The following is a 20,386-nucleotide window of genomic DNA, read 5'->3' as shown; positions in this document are numbered from 1 at the left end:
ATAGAGAAAAATGCAATGGAAAAATACTTGTTTTACACTGGCGGTTTCTAACAAGTCCATTGCTTCCACAGTTAATCTTAAAGGTCTTGACACATCACACGCCATGCGTTACAAGGAGATGCAGAGTGGTGGATCACCTCACACAGCAGTTTGCTGTGCTGTTGAGGCCTCTCTTTGGAAACACCTGTTGGCAGGGTTTTCGCTTGCAGCACCAGCTGTTGAGAAGCAGCCGATAAGACCTGTCCGCAGAGGGAGGATGGCAGATCTCCAGCACAGGTTGGTGGCACTTGATTGATGTTGCTTTCTGGCTGTGTCCTGGCAAGGTTATTCCTGGTAATGCAGAGCTTAATGGGCAAGGGAGGCAGTGCCTGTGAAAGGAGGGGCCACAGCCCAGTGAGAGTAAGGAACTGGCATTAGCCGAAGGAAGTTAGCAGCATGCCTGCCTCCTCTGAAGGAAATCATTCTCCAGTGGAAAGCCAATCACAAACTGAAGCAGGCTGAGAACAGACATGTGAAACTCTAGGGAAGGAAAGAATAGGCAATTCCTTAGAATCCCATAGCAAGCAACATAATTCTGCATCCCCAAAGTAATACTTCAGTATTTATAGTTTCTTCTCACAGTTACATGATGATTGCTTGTTTTCTAAATCTTTAAGAGATTTAGTTAATGGAAAAGAGAGTCTTAATTGAACCCACAGCAAATACAACTAATTTACAGCGTTTCTTGCCTCCATCTATTGCCCATTAAGGTTCTGACTAAATCAAACAGTGCAGTATGTTGAACACCTCATGCTGCTGTGTGGATAAAGTACCAGTTTGTTTTCAGCAATCTGCCTCAGCAGCATCTTTGGGTACGTGCAAAGCTCTCAGCACAGAGGTGCGTCAGTGAGGGTCTGTGTGCTTACCCGATCCATGAGCCAGTCGCTGAGCTGGCCAGCACTGAGAAGGGAGGATTGCCAGCAGTAGGCTCTTTTCTTCAGTCTGAACTCCCCTCTGCGCTGGCATCTTTGAGCAGAGGTGCTTTTCTCAGAGAAGGCTGCAAAGTCACAATCTAGTGAATCTGTGGATCAATTCACTCCCAAAATAAATAAGGGCGAGATGACAGCGTCTCGCATTAGAATGCAGTGGAGGTTGGCTCTAAAGTGGCAATTCTGGTGTGTTAAAGCTGCGCTTTCGAATGTCAAACTCACCTTTCAGTTGGGAAATGATTATTTTTGTTGCTTCACTCCTTTGGCTCACCTTGCATTCTCCACAGAGAAACACCCCTATAGAGTACTGCTGGTCTGAGAAGTAGAGCTCTGTGTTGCTTCAAAGACAATTAGAGCAACTTAAAGAAGTGAGCACAGCTGTAATGTATACATGCTTACTACGTCTCCTGTTTGTGTAGGTAACTGAGGAGCAATTTGTAGCAGCAACACACCTAAAGTTCTCCACTATCGTCATTAAATAGCTTATGGATGAGTATATCCGATCCTTTGGTTATTGTCTGAATTGTTTCTACTGCATCGTTTCATTAAGGAAAAAACAATTCTGAAGAGAGTGAGTGAGGTAACATTCCTAAATGAAAAATTTGTAGGTATGACTCGTGGAATTAAAGCTCCTGGGGAGCTTCTCATCAGGGCCCTGGCATTTGGGGCAGCTGGCCCCAACATAGTGATGCAAACCATGGAACTTGAAAATTTACAGTATAATCATTGTGGGAATTTAATGTGTTTGCTTGTTGATGATAAATTCATTGAGCAATTGTTATCCTTAGTCAAAAGAAAATCTCAAGACCTCCCAGCAGTACTTTCTTCCTTTTATTTCTAAGCAAACAAATTACCCCTTAGAAAGCAAGAACCCTATACAAAAATCATTAGTCAGAAGATTGTTGTTTTGTGCGATAATTTTTTTTCCTCCTGCGCCTCAGAGAGCGGCATTGCCTACTCCCTCTGGCTACCCTTGGTGTCACTGTGCTCAGGTTTACCAAAAGGGATAAAAGAGTTTTCAGTGGGCTGGAAATGGTTCCTGGCAGGTATCGTTCAGCTCAGTAAGAAATTCTGGATAATTCCTGGTGAGTAACAGCAATAGCATCATTGTGCCTTTGGATGTGTAAATCTAAAATTAATACCAGGCAGCCGCATGCACTCTTCCAGGAAACTTAAGATTCTTCTCCCTGTTCAGACTTTTGCATGTTCTGCTCCAGCAGCCTGAGTGCAAACAGTCACCATGTCCAAGCGGGGAAAATAGGATGACGAGCAAGGCAAGAACATTGTTTCGTGAGCTGGTGGTGAGCTGGCAGCTGGGAGCTGTCAGTCGTGGTCAGGACTCACCAGCCCAGTGCTGCTGCCTGCTGGGAGGGATGAGCGATGCGATGCTCCTCTTCCTCGTGTGGTAGGAAAGGCCGCTGGAGACGGGAGCTGTCTGCACAACTCCCTGCTGCACTTAGAGCTGTGGGATCACAAAGTGCTACCTCACGGTGTTTACCTAGATGACACATTGACCAGTTGATTTCTTCAGGTCCTGACCAAATTTTGGCATTTCTTAGCCAGGGCCAGCCTTTCTGCCCTGTGGGTGTTAGCGCTATTGGGCAGAGGCCGGTTTTTGTAGGACCTTAATTTCTTCTTGTCCAACATGAGTCAAACCAGTCTTTGTATTTAAAATTATTAGGGGTAGGGGGAAAGGAGGTTACACGGGTATATACACCCTCATCTGGCAGGTGACCATCTAGGAAAACAGCTTAGCTTTGTTTTTCCTCCCCACAGGCTCCTGCCCACGTTACCTCATAGCCCAGTTCAGAGCTGCCGCAGCAGTTGTGTCTGCGGACATGAGCCTGGCTTATCCTCACAGTTTAAATCACACGGCCTCCGTGGAGATGCGATGCAGTAAGGGCAGGCTGGTGCCCTCAGTGGAACACCTTGCGATGGCAGCTGGTGGGACGTCCCCCATGCAGGGGTGAGGTAGTGAATGTCTTTTGAGTCTCGAGGCCAGAGCAGCTGCAAGCTTCAAAGTTCTCCTGTGTGCCTGGAGCATGTCTGGGGGTGGTGGGTGGTGTGATTTTGTTTAGTGACAGCTAAGAGGAGCCCAGACAGATAAATCCAAAGCAAGAGCTTTTCTGAGAACCAGCCATGCTGTCTTGTGGTGTCTCTTGCTGCTTATGTCAAACACCAAGTGTTAAAAATGTGGCTACACCTGCAGTTGCCAGTGGAGAATATCCAAGCTGTATCCATTGGTACTTACCTGTAACTCCTTGTAGGGGACACAGAGGGCTGGGAACCACCATCCTATAGCTGCCATCGCTCCTCCTTCCCTCCTCCCCAACAAAGACAGCAAACCATAGGCAGAAATAGATCTTTAATGAACTATACAAAAAGTCCTGGTCGCTCCTTCTCCCAGTTTCAGTGGGCTCAGCAGAATAGGTGCAAGACTTTGCGGAAGAAGTTCCTGAACTCGGCGTTGAAAACAGTATAAATGATGGGGTTGACAGCACTGTTGACGTAACCCAGCCAAGTGACAGTGCTGGTGACTTGAGTGGGAATGGCGCAGGACTTGCAGAGAGCCCTTGTAATGTGGACCACAAAAAAAGGCGTCCAGCAGAAGAGGAAAGCACCTGCCAAGAGGACATTAAAGAGAGAAAGTGGCATGTTAAAAAGGGTTTAAGTTAACAAGTGCAGCCTGAGCCAAACAAGAATGGTGACAGCTCAGAGTGCTTTGAGGGGGGGAAAAAAAGAAAAGCAGCTGATGTGCAGAGCTGGGCTTCCTCCAAGACAAAAACTTTTAGACATCTTTCTCATCGTAAATGTTGGTGAAGCAAAGTGTAAGTTATGTATCATTTTGAACTAGCATTTAAGACATCAGGATTCATGCTTACATTGAAGAAAAGGTTGAGTTATAAACAGTGTACATATGTTCTTTCCCAAGGGTGATGTTTGTTGACGCTACCCTGGATCAAAGGGAGATGGAGCTGTTCTCTGGGTACTTGTTACCTCTCACAACCTCAGATGGGTTCAGCAGGTCTGCAGCTGCAGCCAGGCTGTTCCACAGCAACAAGGGGAGGGTGAGTGCGAACACAAGAGTCCACATGCGAGGAGAGCGAAGGCATTGCATTGGGAAAGTGGAACAAGAGGGAGGTGGCTTTTACCCTACCCTCACCTCCTGCAGGAATGAAAATAGCACGGGCTGGAGTGACAGCTCCCGTCCATGCACAAACACCCGTGCTCAGGCCATGCGGCTCCTGCCTGGGAGTCCGCAAAAGAACCGGCGTGTGTTTACCTCGCCAGGTTCAGGCAAGCCCTGCCAGACTGAACCTTGCTGTGGGACAAGGCAGCACGTTTCCCACCCACCCCGTTCCCAGCAATCGCCGACTGTAACTCACCGACGACGACAGGCAGCACCCGCATGGCCTTCCGCTCCCGACCATTGATCTTGGCCCGCTTCCGACTGTGTCCTGGGGGTGGGTACTGGAGGTGCGGGTAGGAGACAGTCTGGACCCCATTGTTTATCACATAGTCCCCAGGCAGGGCGTGGTCAGAGTGAGTGTAAGGGTTGCACTCGTCTGGCTCCAGTCCAGCCTGCTCCCTCTCGATAAAGGGCGAGGGGTGATAGAGCTTTCTGTTGCCCCCGTAGATGCCGCCCCGTAGCTTGGCCTTCCTGGCTTCTTCCCAGCGCTTGAGTCCCTGGAACATGGCGCAGTAGAGCACCAGCATGACGGGGCAAGGGATGAAGAAGGAGCAGATGGAGGAGTACACAATGTAGTTGTCATCCTCCAGCTGGCACAAGCTGGGGTCCCGGTTTGGAACGTTGTTGAGGCCAAATATGACTGGGGATGCCACAGCAAAGGCGAATATCCAGGTGGTGGAGATGAGGATCAACTGCCGCAAGTCGATTTGTCGCCGGTTGTAGTTCAGCGGGACTGAAACAGCAATAAACCTGCCAACAGAAGGCCCCAGGTGAGTTAGTGGTAACACGAGTGGTTCCCAAGCTGCTTGTTGCTGTCCTTCCCTGTTCAGTGAGCTCCTTCCCCCGAGATGTGCTTGCATAGGCAAGGCCTGGGCTACAACCAGTCTTCCCCCTCAGAATAGCACACAAAGGGACAGCTCTGTCCTAGTCACACAACTGTGCTTTTAGCTTGGTCTCAAGGGTACAGATGGGACACAAAGCTGACAACGAGGCAGGATGGTAGCACAGAACATCCTCCTCTGGGGGAAACAAGATGCAGCCTCCCTGCACGGGATCCTTGCGAGGGTGTGTGTGTGGAAGCAGTTTGGTGCCGGGACACAGCTCTCCGGCCAGGCATGCTCCCTCTCTGCTGGCAGGAGGAGGAGGAGGAGGAGGAGGAAGGCACTTACCGATCCACACTGATAGCACAGAGGTTGAAGATGGAGGCCGTGCACAGCATCACGTCCATGGTCATCAGGGCATCGCACAGCACAGTGCTGAGGGACCACACGCCTCCCTGGAACTGAAGGACAAGATCCCTGGGGTCAGCAGGTGCCAGATCCTACTGCCTTTAAAATGCAGGGAGACAACTTTGGGTTTGGGAGCCTCATGTCTTCCTCCACTCAAATAAAGGGCCTGAAGTCGAGCAGTCCACCCCTCTCAGCATGGTACTCCCCCTTCCAGCTAAACAGTGGTGCAAGAGAATTAGCCCCACGTGAGGCTCACAGCTTCCTTAGGGCTTTGCAGTTCTGCCTGGCTGGAGAATTGAGCTCACAGGCAATCGGTGTTGCCAAGCAAGTCACTCTGGGCAGAATAGCAGATGTAGTGACAGCCTTCAGACTCAAAACCCCCAGACTCATCAAATGTGCCACCCCAAATATCTCCCCAGCCATGCAGGACTATCGTTAGCTGCAAGTCACTGAGGAAGCAGGGAGAGGCTCCCCAACAGTCTGCAGGGCCTGAAGCTCCTCTTCCTTTTTTCATTTCCAAACTGCTCCAATGCCCTGTTTGCAAACAACATGAGCAGTTTTTGTGTTACACAACTGTTGTATTCTGTCATGCTAAGCACAAAGCCAACCTCCCAAGACCGCCAGCTTGTAGAACAGGACCATTTCTTCAGCAGTGTGCTGTGAACCTGTCTCTTGGAAAATGGGAATGGAAGGAAAATGGGAATGGAAGGAAACGCTCAAGAACAGAAGTGCATCAGGATTCATTAAACCCTTCCTTAGCCCATGACACCAAATACTTGCCAGATTGTATTGCACCCAAAGCTGAGAAACTGAATGTCCGATTCCTTTGCTTGCACCAGGACACCTGCCTTAGGACAAGGCCATAAACAGAATTTTTATTAAAAAATATAATTTTAGGTAAACTAGAGAGGGTGGGTACCTTTTTGTCTTTCCCTGTCAGTAAAAGAGAGTCTCAAATCATTTAATTCTCAGCTCAGTCTACAGTCCCTCCACCCTAATTTAGCAGTTTAGAAGAACAGCTCCCTCATTCCCCTAAATTAAACTCATATAATCAAGACGTTATATATATATATATATGGATAATAATGCTCTGTCAACCCACACTGCCAGAAGACCAGACGGCTGTAATTGGTCTGCAAGCACTGAGTCCAAACTAAATCATGTGGAAAAAAAAGAATCAGGCACGACAAACTGAGCCTCTTGTATCTGGCATAATGATACCTTAAGCCTGGATGTTATTTCTGCAAGGAGCTGGGCACGAAGCAGTAGTGCTGGCAGAGAACAGGCAGTGGTGTGGGCCAGATAGCCTCCGCAAGAAACACACACAATCTCCTGAAGGACTGGTCTGAGCTGTCAGACTTTTTAAGAAGAAAGCACATATTTCATTCACCAGGCAAAAAATCCTCTCTGGAGGTTCAGAGAAATCATATTATGAGACGGATGCTGTTCTGCCTAGGCATCACCCTGTTTCATCCCTGCTATGGCAAAGCAGGAGCAAAAGATCCTTCCAGGTCTAACGCTGTCCATGCAGCAATTCTGGCACTTCCACTCGCAGAGTGGCCGAGCACTGAGCACTTCAGGGCAGGGGCTGGCACTCTGGTGTTCCCAAGGGGCTGCTTACACCTTCGCTGAAGGCATGGCAAGGCTGTCTGGTTTTCACCGGGTTGTTTCTCAGCCAGTGGCACAGACTGCACAGCATGAGACCGAGGACAGAAGGAAGGACTGCAACACCTTCAGCTAGCACGGCCACCAAAAACTGCTTGCAGAAGTTTGTTTGAGCCACACTCCAGTCTTGTCCGGGTATAAAACCAGCCAATTATTTCTGCATTAAAGCACTTTTAAGTGGAATACACAGAAAGTGTCAGCTCAAACCTTCTCTGCTCCATGCCAGTGTGTCATTATTCCCTTGAATTTGGTCAGCACGGACAGGGAACTGACAAATTTGCTTGCAGGCAAATCAGAAAGTCTCAGTGAGCTCTTCCTACTACAGCAGCAGAGAATTTTCCCTACATTTGTGATTGCCAGGCAAACTCTGCAATCCTCCAAGTGCCTCTGCAGAGAGAAGCTGGTGTAAGAACCCCCACTTACTCTACTCAACGTGATGTACAAATAGGTGTGATTTTAGCTTGAAAACAAAAAGGTTGGTAGCACTGGCTGCTTGTCATCCTGGATCCAAACAGGTCTTTTAAAAGCAGCTTGCATATCTTGGAGATACTATATACAGTGTTGGAGCACAGCCTGGCATTTCCCCCATTTGCAAAGTCCCAAGGGCATTTTTATATCTGTATATATTTGTATGTGTACATAAAAACATTTCTCATATATACAGAATACATACATTCTTTACATACTTTCTATATATTAAACAGAATATATAAAGATAAAATTATATATAGCATACATATATTAAACTGATATATGAACTATATATTATATATATTGCTATAATATAGGCAAGATATATGATATACTCAATATATATTTTTATATATGATGAATATATAGGTTTTTTAATGTTTTACATATATTAATGCAATATGTAACTCTTATTTATACGTTATATATTTCATACATGTCTAGATGTTATCTGTGCTATATTTGTAATACATGCATATATAAATTAGATTATGAAAATTACTAGATTATTACAAATAGATTATAAATAAATATGTATATAAAATTTCCCCGTAAGTTTAGAAAATATTATACAATATATACACTGTGTATATAATCTTATTATATATATATATATAATAACTATTACTATGGTTATATATTACTACATGTAATATATATGATTTACTGTATATTTTTATCTCTTCATACAATGTGTTACATATATCTTTTTATATATGTGTGTGTATATATATATATATATATATAAGCCCCTGGAGCTTGTGTGTATTTTATCTATGTATAAAATGTGTATTTATTCATATAATTTATCAATTCATTAATATGCATTGTGTAGTGTATTAATATATCATAATATCATACAATCACAGAACAAGTATAAATACAGAATGTCTATATGATAGAATATATATAGTCATAATAGGTGATATGCCACATAAAATATATACATGTGATAAGCACTACCTGTGCTTATGAAATACACAGGATACGTGTATATATGACACAGCACACAGGCAGAGAGAGATGCGGATGAGCTGCTCTGTGCACGTGGAAGGATCTCAGCTTGCTGGGGGTGACCTGCAGAGCCCCCCCCGGCAGCCAGCGAGCTGAGGAACACGGCTCCTGCTCCCGTGTTCCTGGATTAGCTCCAAAATCAGCACTTCGGTACCAGAAAACTATCGACTGACTTGGAAAGGCAGCCATTAAAAACCGGTGGGGAGCCGAAGCAAGCGATTCAGCATCTTGGGAGGAAGAAAAGCAGAATGCCTGCAATGGGGCCAGCAGGGAGGTACCAGGGGCCCGGAGAGGAGTCTGACTGAGGTGCAAATGCAACCTGAGGGGTATCATCGTGAGGCCAAGAACAGAAATAACTCGACTGTATCTGGTTCTAAACCAGAAGTAGAGAGAAGGGCTTTTGTTTAAGTAACCCAAAAGAAAGCCACCCGGGGAAGCAGCCGTCATGTCCCAGCACTTACAGATGCCGCGGGTACCAGGATCGAGGCCAGAGGGCACACTGGGGGCCTGTCTGCCACCCCCCAGGGCCTGTCTGCCCCCCAGGCCGTGGCCCTGAGCAGCTCCACGCGCCCAGGGCTTGCTGCTGGAGTCCTTAGGGCAGTCCACGAGGTTCCACTCCAGGCCCGTGGCTGCTCTCCAGTCTCTGTCTTTGTTCTGGGTGCCCTGCCCCAAAACTGCATGGCACCGCACCCAGCGGTTCATTTTGCTGGTGGTTCCCCCTCCTGCAGCAACCTCCCCGTGCCCTCAGGTGTGAAATCACTCCCAGTTTGAGCTGTGCTGTTTGAGGCAGCAAGGTTTGCACCACATTATAACCCCCAGAGTATACAAGCCTTTGCAAAGCGACAATACCCACTGGTCCAAGGAGAAAGAGCAAAAAGCAAGCTCATCAGGTCAGAAATTGCCTATACTGGGTCCAGGGGCAAAGAATCCTCCTCAATCACAACTGGCAATTATTAGGCACATCTCAGTGGGCACCTGGGATGGAACTGACACTGTCAGTCCTTTTCATAAAATAATAACTACAGCTGGAAAACAGTGGCTTGTTCTTTCTCAAGTTCTGCAAAGTCAAAGTGTCAGCATCCTGCAGAACCAGGACAGAAAACCTCAACCCTACAATGCAACAAGTTCTCCTGCACTTGAGGACTTTGGTATCACTTCGTGGCACTTGTTTCTGAACTGTTTTTTCAGACATCTCTACCTGGTGCTCCGCTAGGAAGAGATTAGGGCTGCAGTTTCCTCAGAGGTCTTCAAGAAGCACAGCCTTTATAAGTCTAGTCCAACCAGCGCTTTTCTTTCCCTCGTTTTTTGACCATCCACAGTGACCTGAGCAAAGTTGATCTTTCCCTACATTCACAGTCCTCCCTGTTCACATTTACAGGAGCAGGCAGCTCTGTGAGGATTAATATCAGGCAGTAGTGATGTCACGCATAGGATTATGATTAGTGGAGCTGTAAAGCCAAAGTAGACACTGAAGAAACTGTTTAGCTATTTTTATATACCCATCTCCTTGAGAGGCAGCCTGAACTTCCAGATGAGGTCTGGATTCAGACCTGCATGTTTCATTCAGGCTTCTCTCTAGAAGATCAGCCACTCCAAACAGAATTTGGGAGCTGAATCAAGAAACACAACCCTCAAATTTTTGCCAAAAGTTCACCAGGATCCTCACCAATTCAGATTATGAGGGAGAAAATTTGACTCAGAGCCACAGTGTTCAAAACCCGTTTGTGATTTCGGAGAATGAATGTATTCTGCAAAGGACAAGATCCGTCAGGCTGCAGCACCTTCCAAGGACGCAGTCTTTGCCGTGAGACTCATGCTGGGCACTCAGAAAGTTGGGAACCAATAGCAAAATGTGCTAAAAACCTCTCTGATGGGTGAGTGACTTTGGATTAGAGGCATAGCTGGCTTTGCTGGGTCATGTGGCTAAGTGGTACCTAATTACAGCACGTTGCAGAAGATTAGCCCACCAAGGTACACAGTGTAAGGCTTTAGGGATCATAAACAGCTCAAGCCGCCTTTATGTGCTCCAGAGCAACTCTCCTTTTTTTTTTTTTCCTTCTCTTTCTTTTTTTCCATTCTCTGCCCCTCATTTTCTTTTCCAGAAACACACACGTGATCAGTAGTGCAGGTGCTGAGAAGACACAGCCAGCCAGCTGCAGAGCAAAACATGCTCTACAGGCAAGTCGTCTCCCTTAGCAAAAGAAAACAAAGCTGCAAATATAACCCCGCAAGGCAGCCTACCTGCTACATCTTTTATAAGCCAACCTCTGCACACCCAAACAGGTGAGGATAGGCACGTTAATGACCACACTCAAAATCTGCAGGCATCACTCGTTGGAGAAGATGGAAAACTGTATGTGTGTGGCATGCTTTGCCCTTAACTCAGCGCTTTGTGGAAGACAAGGAGGGTTTATAGGATGGTGATAATCACCTTCTCTCTGGACACCAGCTGAAGCCCTTTCAAAGCGGTATTCCAGGCACAGACTGCATGCTTCTTTAGCACCAGGAAATTCACATGCAGCCATTGTGTTCGCTTACAAGGTACCGGTGTCTCACTACAAATGGCACTTAAATTCTGGATCAACCACCTTGCAGAGAGGAGGAAAAACTCCAACTTCTTCTCATAAAGAATAAAAAGTTATGGAAAAGATTTTATAGGATGGCAGAAGGTGGACTAAAATGCCCTTGCAGGCTGCCTTCCTCGCTGATGTCCCTGTTCCTAAGTACAGCCAATTTGTAAGGGAAAATCTGCCTTCTTGCACACAAGCCTAATGCCAGATGAGTTCTTACACCACCAGTGCTCCATGAGCCAGGGCAGGGCCAATGGTTTTGCTCTTTTTTTCCTATGGTAAAAGCACTTGTCTGAGTCCTGCCATGTGCTTTTCCATGGTACAACACAGGAGCTTCATACCTGCCTCCTGCCAGCCCTGCAGACAGGCTCCGTAAGAAGCAGGGCACACAAAGCAATCTTTCAGCCTCTGGTGGTGATGGCATACAAAATAAGAGACCAGAAAATAGCAGCCCACAAGAATTAGGACATGCCTGTCTGGATTTCCAAACAAGTACCTGCCTCTGCTCAGAAAGGCCATGGTTCAAGTGTGCAACATGGAGAGATTGAAAGTGCTAATCCTAAGAGCCCAGGCCTGCTGAGAAAGATATGGCACCAATGAGAAGAGCAATAATCCCTGCATATGGGCAAATCCAGGATCTGATTCAAAAAAAAAAAAAAATCTGAATGCCCACCAGAAGCTGACTCTGGGCTTTTTTATGAGCCAGGTTGGCTGCTGCATTCTCCAGAAGACAAAATGTGGCCTGCAAAGGGAGAGTAAGGAGAGGAGAGGGACACAAGACAAAGGTGGCCTCACACCTGTTGTAACGTACTTTAAAAACGAGGTGGAAGTCTGGTTCACCTGAACCGTTATGAAGGCCCTGAAAATAAAATCCTTAGCACTGGTTCATAATTGCTGGCATATATCATATCACCTCCCCACTATTTCGTCCAGGGAGTGTATGGCTCAGGTATCACTCAGGCTAGAAGAACATCTATTTCCACAGAAGCTGTAAGATTCCAGGAAAGACTGTAATTTCAGGTGCTATTGCAAACAGGATGACATGCATTTACAGAGAGCCACAGAAAATTTGGAGAACGGTAGAGGTCTGCTCTCATCAGAAGCACTGCATCACAGGTGATACCAAGTCAGAAGGACATTAGGTTTTCACCCTGATAGAATAATATAATCAAATTTGCAATATTTTACTATGTTTAGTTAGATAGATGGAAGACTGGAAACTTTGTATGCCTAATGCTACCTTACTCACTAAAGAATCAGCCTTATCTGTAAGACCATACAGAATTGTAACACAGGATTGGGGAAGGACGGCAAGATAACCTAGGCCTGGAGGATGTGCCTGCAAAGAACAGGTGAGGAACTCATGGCATGCACATCGTTGGATGTGTAAATGACTTAGTTTAGTATGCCCGGCTAATCTGGAACAACAAGATAAGCAAGAACGAGATGTCCTGAGCATGCACGAGGACTGGGTTCAAGCAGGGAACGCAGTGAGGAAGACTACCGATGACCACCAGAGACCCCCGAACGACCACCAGTGGAAACAAATGCTCATGCATCAGGAACTTTTACATATCTTAACGAATTACAGAAAGAAGTAATTATTTCTCGGAAATCTAATGAATACTTATGTTCTAATTGCATATAACCCCTGTAGCCCGGACAATTTGGCACGCACACTAGGTGGAGCGATCCCCTGTGCGTCCATCCGGTGCTGCAATTAAAGAATGTCTGACTTCTGAAACCCCAAATTGGGTCTTAAAGAGCTTCTTTGACCGACTTTTACGGTATCACAGGCACACATATAATACAATTTGCTGCAGAAGGGCTCTTCCTACTCCAGTGTTACACTGACACCCTGAAAAGTTTTATGCTGAACAGCGTCATCCTCAGCAGGAAAACAGCTGGTGTAATTAGCGCTGGTTGTTCCGTTGCTCTGAAGATCTACAAGGCCAAATGCCTGATGGGGAGATCTGTCTTCCCTGACCTGTAGAGGAGCAGGGTAAACACGCAGATCTGCTAAAACTGTTTCTTCTTTTTCGTAATCAGTTACACAGATCTTACGGGCAAAGATGTTTACGTAACCGTGCCTTACACGGCTCCTGCCAGCAGCTTCCTGGATCAGACCTGTTTCATGGCTTAGGCCCTCGGCATGGATTAAGGAAAGCGCTGATCAGAGGAACACTCGCAGTGAAGCAGGTAGGAGGTAGGCTCTGCAGCTGGCTACAGAAGTGGAAGTCGCTCAGCCTGGTGCCTGCCCTAATTGTTGGGAATGCCTCCACAACTGAAAGGCTGCCGAGGTTCCTGTCATCCTCACAGAGCCTTTGGGGCAGACAAAGCAGTTAACGCAAAGGTGAGTCTTTGTAGCTGCACAGCCACACACTGCAGATCTCTAGTGGGCAAAGCCCCTCAGAGCTTAACAATATTCTGCAGTACCTCCACACCACCGCACAGCTCTACTTTCTCATGTGTTCTCACTGCCACAGGGGAGCAATAACCACCATACTCAGTTCTGTCGCTGCTCCAGGCAGACTTCTGTGTCTTTTCCTGGCCTCCCTTCACACAGAAGCAGGGCTTTGCTCCTGGGGAATCATCACAGACCCCTGGGAGCACCCCAGGCCACCTCCTTCCCCTTTGCTTCCCATCATCTTTGCTATGTTGCCAGCAGATTGCTAGGAGAGCACGACTTCACACTCCAATCAGAAAGACAAGGACGCAGCAGAAGATCAGTCTGCCTTTCCCATGGCTTTTTACTTTGCCCCATCACACTGCTTACTGAGACAGAACTCCTGCTGAAGTCAGTATGGTTACAAACCCAAAAGCTGTGTTTCCCAAGCACGCTGGAATTACAAACACCTTCTGCATATCTGGGCAGCCCTCTGTGTGGTAATTAACACTTGGCAAACGCTAGAACATCTTTTTGGTCTGTGTTTGAACAAGTTCAGTGGAAAGTGCTGGACACGTCTGCATCCCCGTGCTATGATCTGGCACATGACTGCACCGATACCTGCACGTTGGCTCTGTCACCACTGCGTAGTAGCTAGAGAGGCAGATGGCGAACAGCACTAATCCACCTCCATCCAAAGCAGCACTCCAAAGGGAACGAAGAACGATCAGGGTACAGAAGTGCTTTTGGTTTCCTCTAAAGACGGTGCATTTCTGCAAGAGAGAAACTGGCAGTAACCACTGCCCTGGCAGGAATTCACTTCACATCCAGAGTCTCGGGAGCTGCTCAGTTTGGAAATGGATGCTTTAAGCCAGTGGAAAGCTGATGTTTCTTTCTTTCCCCATCCATAGTGTATTTCTTGGTCACATCAGGCTGTGGAAGATCAAAACTGACAAATGACAGCAGCGTTTGAATTTAGGGAAGACAAGCTTCATCACATCAGTTTAACACTCTTGCTCATTAAGGCCCTGAGCCTTAACTTGAGCTGTTAAGGTAGGTAAATTTGACAGGACAAATTAGCGAGGAAAGAAACACAATCTGAAGAACTCCCAACAACACAGTTAATACTAGGATGGGGCAGGACACAGGGGCAAATGTTCATCTCACACAGTGAAGGCTGGTCTATGAGGAGATGGGGCCTGCATTACTCGAGGCTTCCCTGCACACCTGGAGAGAGCCCCACGGCCCCAGTTCAGGGGGATATGCTGACTTCCTGCACAACCGGCCTGTCTCCAAGGGCTGTCTGTTTATTCTTTATGGTATATATGGTATATATTCACATACCAGTACGGCTGAGGGAGCCTAGCGCAGCAGGGCAATTGGCCAGGAGTGACAGACATATCTCCTGCTCACCGTTACGATGATACTTTGGTGCTTCTCTCATAAACTGCCCAGGGGAGGACAGGACTGGAGGAGGTTTGCAGCAGGTGGCCCCATTTCCCTGCCCTTCTGCTCTGCTCTGGTTCCAGTCAGGACTGCAGTGGTCATGAAATGGTACAGAAAAGAAAAGGTTGTGACCACACACACCAGGTTCTGCCTTACCCAGCGTCTGCCTTCAGCAGTCCTCCAACACTGCAGGGACAAACAAGGGACGCCCACAGGGAGCAGACAACTGGGCTCCATACATCCAAGACCTCTGAATGCTCAGGGTGGACTAGGAGTTTAGCTGTGACATTATGCTGGCTCCTTAAGAAGTACAAAAGGGGTGCATGTGTCAACAAACGCTGCTAATGGGCTGCAATAAGCTTTCTTAACGACTAGTAGTAGCAGCCAAGACTTCTCCCATTGTGCTCAGGCTTCTGTGAACACCAGCAAAAGATAATCCACATCTCACAGGAAGGAATCCCATCCCCGCTGAAGCTTGTGGGAGATCTGTTGTTTTGAGGAGATGTCAGATGTCACCTCAAAAGTTTTTAAAGTGTTTTTTTTTAAAACTTCCACCTGTCTTCTAAAGCCCTGACTAAGAGGGATGCTTCCAAAAACCCGGTGTCTCAGAAGAAAAAGGCACAGGACAGCCAAGCTTCTCCTGCTGAATGAAGGAAGCAGTTCGACTTTATTGGTCTGTTTCTGCTAAACAAGGAGCAAAAAATCCCCTCTCATCAGGTTCTCAAGTTTTTCAATACACCGTCAAAGTCCACCTTTGCTCTGTGAGAACCTTCAGGGAAGGTTCCATCCTGGCCTGTATAAGAAGCAGTGTGGCCAGCAGGTCTAGGGAAGTGATTGCGCCCCTGTACTCGGCTCTGGTGAGGCCGCACCTTGAGTACTGTGTTCAGTTTTGGGCCCCTCGCTACAGGAAGGACATGGAGGTGCTCGAGAGAGTCCAGAGAAGGGCGACCAAGCTGGTGAGGGGTCTGGAGAACAAGTCTTACGAGGAGCAGCTGAGGGAGCTGGGCTTGTTCAGCCTGGAGAAGAGGAGGCTCAGGGGCGACCTTATCGCTCTCTACAGTTACCTTAAAGGAGGCTGTAGTGAGGTGGGGGTTGGTCTGTTCTCCCACGTGCCTGGTGACAGGACGAGGGGGAATGGGCGAAAGTTGCGACAGGGGAGTTTTAGGTTGGATGTTAGGAAGTACTTCTTTACCGAAAGGGTTATTAAGCATTGGAACAGGCTGCCCAGGGAGGTGGTGGAGTCACCATCCCTGGAGGTCTTTAAAAGACGTTTAGATGTAGCCCTTAGCGATATGGTTTAGTGGAGTACTTAGTGTTAGGTCGGAGGTTGGACTCGATGATCTTGAGGTCTCTTCCAACCTAGAAATCTGTGTCTGTGTGTCTGTGTCTGTAGTTTAAAAAAATAAACACAAAAACCACAAGAAGGCATGGAAGCTGTACTGAACCTTCAGGACTGTTCAGGCAACATTTGCAGTGGCTAAATGCAGTAGTACAAAGTGCAAGTTGAAATCAATCTACTTTTAAGCAGCAGTGATCACTACACCTTGTGCCCCTGGTGCTGCCTGCCCGGGTCACTTTTCCTGTCCTCATTAACAAGCGGATGTTCCCCCTTTGTGACACCCTTCATGATAAGTGACACATCTGCATTTATACATGCAGATTGAGCATCTGATTCTGATCTACAGTTTTCACATTGGCCTCTGAGAAAAATGAAAATTTGTCCTCTGGCACTAACACAATGGCTCCTCCAACTTTTCCTTACCATATTTCACAACAAAATGAGCTGCAAATCCCCACACACAGGAGATGCCCCGTTGCCTGCTCCAGCATGCTGTGGCTGCTGCACATCCATGCCCATTCAGCACCTTCCGCAGCCACTCTGTGTGCGATTGCTGGTTGGCAGCGGCTGCTACAGGAGCACAGACCCTGCTGCATGCTCCGTGTTCTGCCTGAGCACCCAGAAATCGTCTGTGGTACCCAAGGAAGCTCCCACAAGGCTCGTGCCCAGCAGGAAGCGTTTTTAGCAGTATGCCAGGATATGTCAACCAGCATTTTATGTATGCCAGCAATGCCCAAGCCTGCAGGCTAAAGGAAACCACACTGGTATCTGTCTGCCCACAGATTCAAGAACAGGAGGCGTGGTGAGACAACAGGAAGAGCAAGGGGGGAGAAAAAAAAGGAAAAGAATTCCAATTAGCAAGAAATAGCTGTTAAGGATGATAGAGACGGAGGCTTTTTAACCACCAAAACTGAGACAAGGGAAAAGCAAACGACCAAAACCAAGCAGCATGGCAGGGCTCCTCTGAGTGTAGCTCCTCGGAGTGAGGGGAAAGAGAGAGGGGAATCTATTGCTCCTGTCCGACAGTGGTTCTTCCTAGGGTTCCCCAGCTGAACCTGTCCCTCTAGAAGACCTCTGTCTCCAGAGAGGTCACAATGTCCTGCCAAATCCTAGGACCAGGTAGAGGCTAAAAGCATCCTAAGCTCTAATCCGCCGCCTTCCTTGCTTAAGAAAATACAGACCCAACCCAGTCAGGCACTGAGCAGCAGCCCTGGCGTGGGAGAGGAGAGTAGACACTAAGGCTTGAACTCTGCTGGTATGATCCTGTGTTAACCTTCACAGATGGGGCCCCACGCTGCCTCACTCCTGGGGACTTCCCCTGGCACTCCCGAGTGCCATTTAAGCCACTACTTTACAAACCATATGTCAAACCAAAAAAATGCGAGGTCAGGTCTGACTGACCCACCCTCAGGCTCGCTGGGGCTGTCCACCTTCATTGCGTCCTGGCTCTCCCCACATCGGGAAAGAACTCCTCTGTCCTCCACTCCACCAGCCACCACAAGGCCAGGGGCACAGCACCTGCTACTTCGGCCTGTGGGTGCTGTCCTCCGTTCACCTCTGGGTGCTGCAGGGAGAGAGCCGCAGGCTGTGGCGAGCCTGGTCCAACAGATCCCCCCATCTCAGAGCATCGATCCTCAGGCAGCACAAATTTATCTCCTTTCTACAGAGAGAGATGCAAAACCACTCAGCCTCAGGAGCACGTGAATTGCACCCCTGCCCCTCGCTCCCGCTTTTCTTTCCCTCAGCTGCCGCAGTTTAGGAGGCGGACAGGTTTCGGGGGTGGCTGGAGGCCCGACTCAACGCCTCCCACCAAAGCCACTTCGGTGGGGCGATCCCATCCCTAAAAATGTCCCTAAAAAGGCAGCTTCCCCTACTCAACCTGTCTCAGCAAACTCCTTCCTCTCTCTTCTCACCCAGCCCTGTTCACCTCGCACCAGGTGGAGCACAGCAGAGGAGCTGAGCTCTCTGTCCCTTCCCAAACACCTGCTGATGGCAAAACGGGACGTGCACGCTGCAGCGGCTCCCCAGAGCTGCTGACCACCCCGGGACATTTGCACTGGGGTTTTCCAGGACAAGGGGAGCCACCAAGCAGCGATGCCACCGGGGCCTCCAGCGAGAAGCCGCCGTGGTTTATGCATCTCTCTTTGGAAAAGGGAGACCAATTTGGGCTGCTGGGGATCGATGCCCCGAGATGGGGGGGATCAAAAGCGACACAAGCAGCCCGGCGGAGACCGGGCAGGGTGCCCGGGGGGGCCGTGGCCATCCCAAACCGGAGGGAACTGGGGGGCACAAACCCCAAACCGGAGGGAGCTGGGGGGGCACAAACCCACCGAGGAGCTCCAGCCCCCGACCCCCGCTCTCTCGCCGCCCCCCAGGACCTCCGCTCAGCCCGCAGCCCCCTCGCAGGGCTCGCCGCGACCCCCGCGGCCCCCCGGGCGGCCTCACCTCGGAGTACACGAAGAGGGGCAGGACGAGGAGGGCCAGCAGCAGGTCGGCGACGGCGAGGCTGACGATGAAGTAGTTGGTGGTGGTCTTGAGCGCCCGCTCGGTGCAGACGCTGAGGCACACCAGCCCGTTGCCGCCGACGATGAGGAGGATGAGGACGATGCCCAGCACCAGGGCGGCGACGTTGTGGCCTCCCGGAGGCGGCGGCGGAGGCTCGCTGCCGTTCCCCGGGGCGCTGCCGTTCCCCATGGCGCCGCGGCGCTGCCCCGGCAGCCGGGCTCATGGAGCCGCCGGCCTCAGCGTGCTGCCCGGCCCCGAGGCGAGGCCGGGGAAGGCCGGCAGAGCCGGCCCCAAACTTTGCGAGGAGCGGGGAGGAGCCTCCCGGAGGCAGCCCCGGCACCAAGCGGACCACCGGGAGGCTTAGCGGCAGGGGGCGGGCTGTCCCTGTCTCCCCCCTTCTGCCCGTGTCCCCTCCCTGTGCCCGTGTCCCCCTCCCTCTGCCCGTGTCCCCTCCCCGCAGGGCACCCGCAGCCCTTGGGGAGGCTGAGGGGGGGCTGGATGGAGGCCGGGGTCGGGGGGAGGCCCCCCCAGCTCTTGCCGTGGTTGGGGTGCCTGGCCGGAGGTCCGCTGGGGGAGGCTCCTTCTCCCCCGGGGTTTTGAGCTGGAGGAAAAGGACAAGTCTTCGGTGACACCGCTGAGATTTCTTCTGCGATCAGCCGCCCCCTTGCCGGCACAGCGTCGCTCGGTCGGTGTGAATTCCCCCGGTCTTCCCACTCCAAAGCTCCGGGAGCGGTGCTGGAGCAAGGCAACGTGCCCTTCAGAGCGAAAAACTGCAAGAAAATGAATTTAAAAGACTTTGCGGCGGCACGTTATGGGAGGCAGAGTAGAAAAAAAATAAAAAACAAGGTCCGTATGTTGAGCGTAATGTCTTCCTCGGTATGAGGCTGACCACTTTTATATGTCTCCGAAACAGGGGAGGCACTGGCCCCACAAGCGCTGCACTGCAAATGTTGTGGCAGATCAAAGCACCCTCGGATCGGTCAGACCTTGACGAAGCTACACCGTAGGGAAAAAAAAACAGCAAGTTTCAGAGTAGGTGGTTGTTTCAAGTCAGCCTGACCTGAAGGTATTTTCCGCAGGAGATTCAAAGCAATAGTATGAACGGTAATTAGAGAAATCAATGCTGTTAGCTTGGATCCCCGAGAGCATTTGAAGAACTGTGGAGACTATAACCATCCAGAAAATGGCAAACTGCCTCTTTTTAAATGGGGAGGGACAAGAAACCAGGGACTAAAGAGTAATCTGTTGCTTCGAGTAATAGAACTTGTTCCTTGCTAGAGCTAGGAGGGAAATAATTAGATATCACGTATCTGAGCTTTAGCTCTGCTGCAGTCTCACATAGCATTGTCTTCAGCAATGAAAGGGGGAATACTAGCTGAAATTATTATGGATTGGGTGAATAACAGGTTGGAAAACTGTACTCCGAGGTCTGTGCAGAATCTGGTAATGTTTAGAATTTGCATAATTGACCTGAGTGAGTGTCCAGAGAGACCACTAATTAAATTTGAAGATACTGCCAAGACAGGTGAGGCTGCGAGCATCTTGGAGCACAGGATGAGAATTCATAATGTTATGTTGCAAAAAACATCTGGCAAATGCAGGA

The 20,386-nt window shown here is 49.0% G+C and overlaps 1 protein-coding gene across 1 annotated transcript; it reads right to left on the bottom strand.

Moving 5' to 3' along the window:
• Positions 1-3,386: 3,386 nt before the first annotated feature.
• Positions 3,387-18,972, bottom strand: DRD4 (dopamine receptor D4). The gene is made up of 4 exons (XM_035539834.1): positions 18,724-18,972; positions 5,328-5,440; positions 4,355-4,908; positions 3,387-3,589 (listed from the first exon to the last, which is right to left on the bottom strand). Exons 1-4 carry the CDS (start codon positions 18,970-18,972, stop codon positions 3,387-3,389), a joined length of 1,119 nt encoding a protein of 372 aa, XP_035395727.1.
• Positions 18,973-20,386: the final 1,414 nt, after the last annotated feature.

This window comes from Cygnus atratus, chromosome 5 (genome assembly GCF_013377495.2).
Source record: "Cygnus atratus isolate AKBS03 ecotype Queensland, Australia chromosome 5, CAtr_DNAZoo_HiC_assembly, whole genome shotgun sequence".
Taxonomy (NCBI): domain Eukaryota; kingdom Metazoa; phylum Chordata; class Aves; order Anseriformes; family Anatidae; genus Cygnus; species Cygnus atratus.
This window is presented reverse-complemented; position numbering and strand designations above follow the sequence as displayed.

Excerpts from the sequence above, each read along its gene's own strand:
- DRD4 (XM_035539834.1), bottom strand. The coding sequence starts at position 18,972 with ATGGGGAACGGCAGCGCCCCGGGGAACGGCAGCGAGCCTCCGCCGCCG. Across the intron at positions 5,441-18,723 it reads CCCTCTTCGTGTACTCCGAG|TTCCAGGGAGGCGTGTGGTC; the intron begins GTGAGGCCGCCC and ends CTTGTCCTTCAG. Across the intron at positions 4,909-5,327 it reads TGTGCTATCAGTGTGGATCG|GTTTATTGCTGTTTCAGTCC; the intron begins GTAAGTGCCTTC and ends TTCTGTTGGCAG.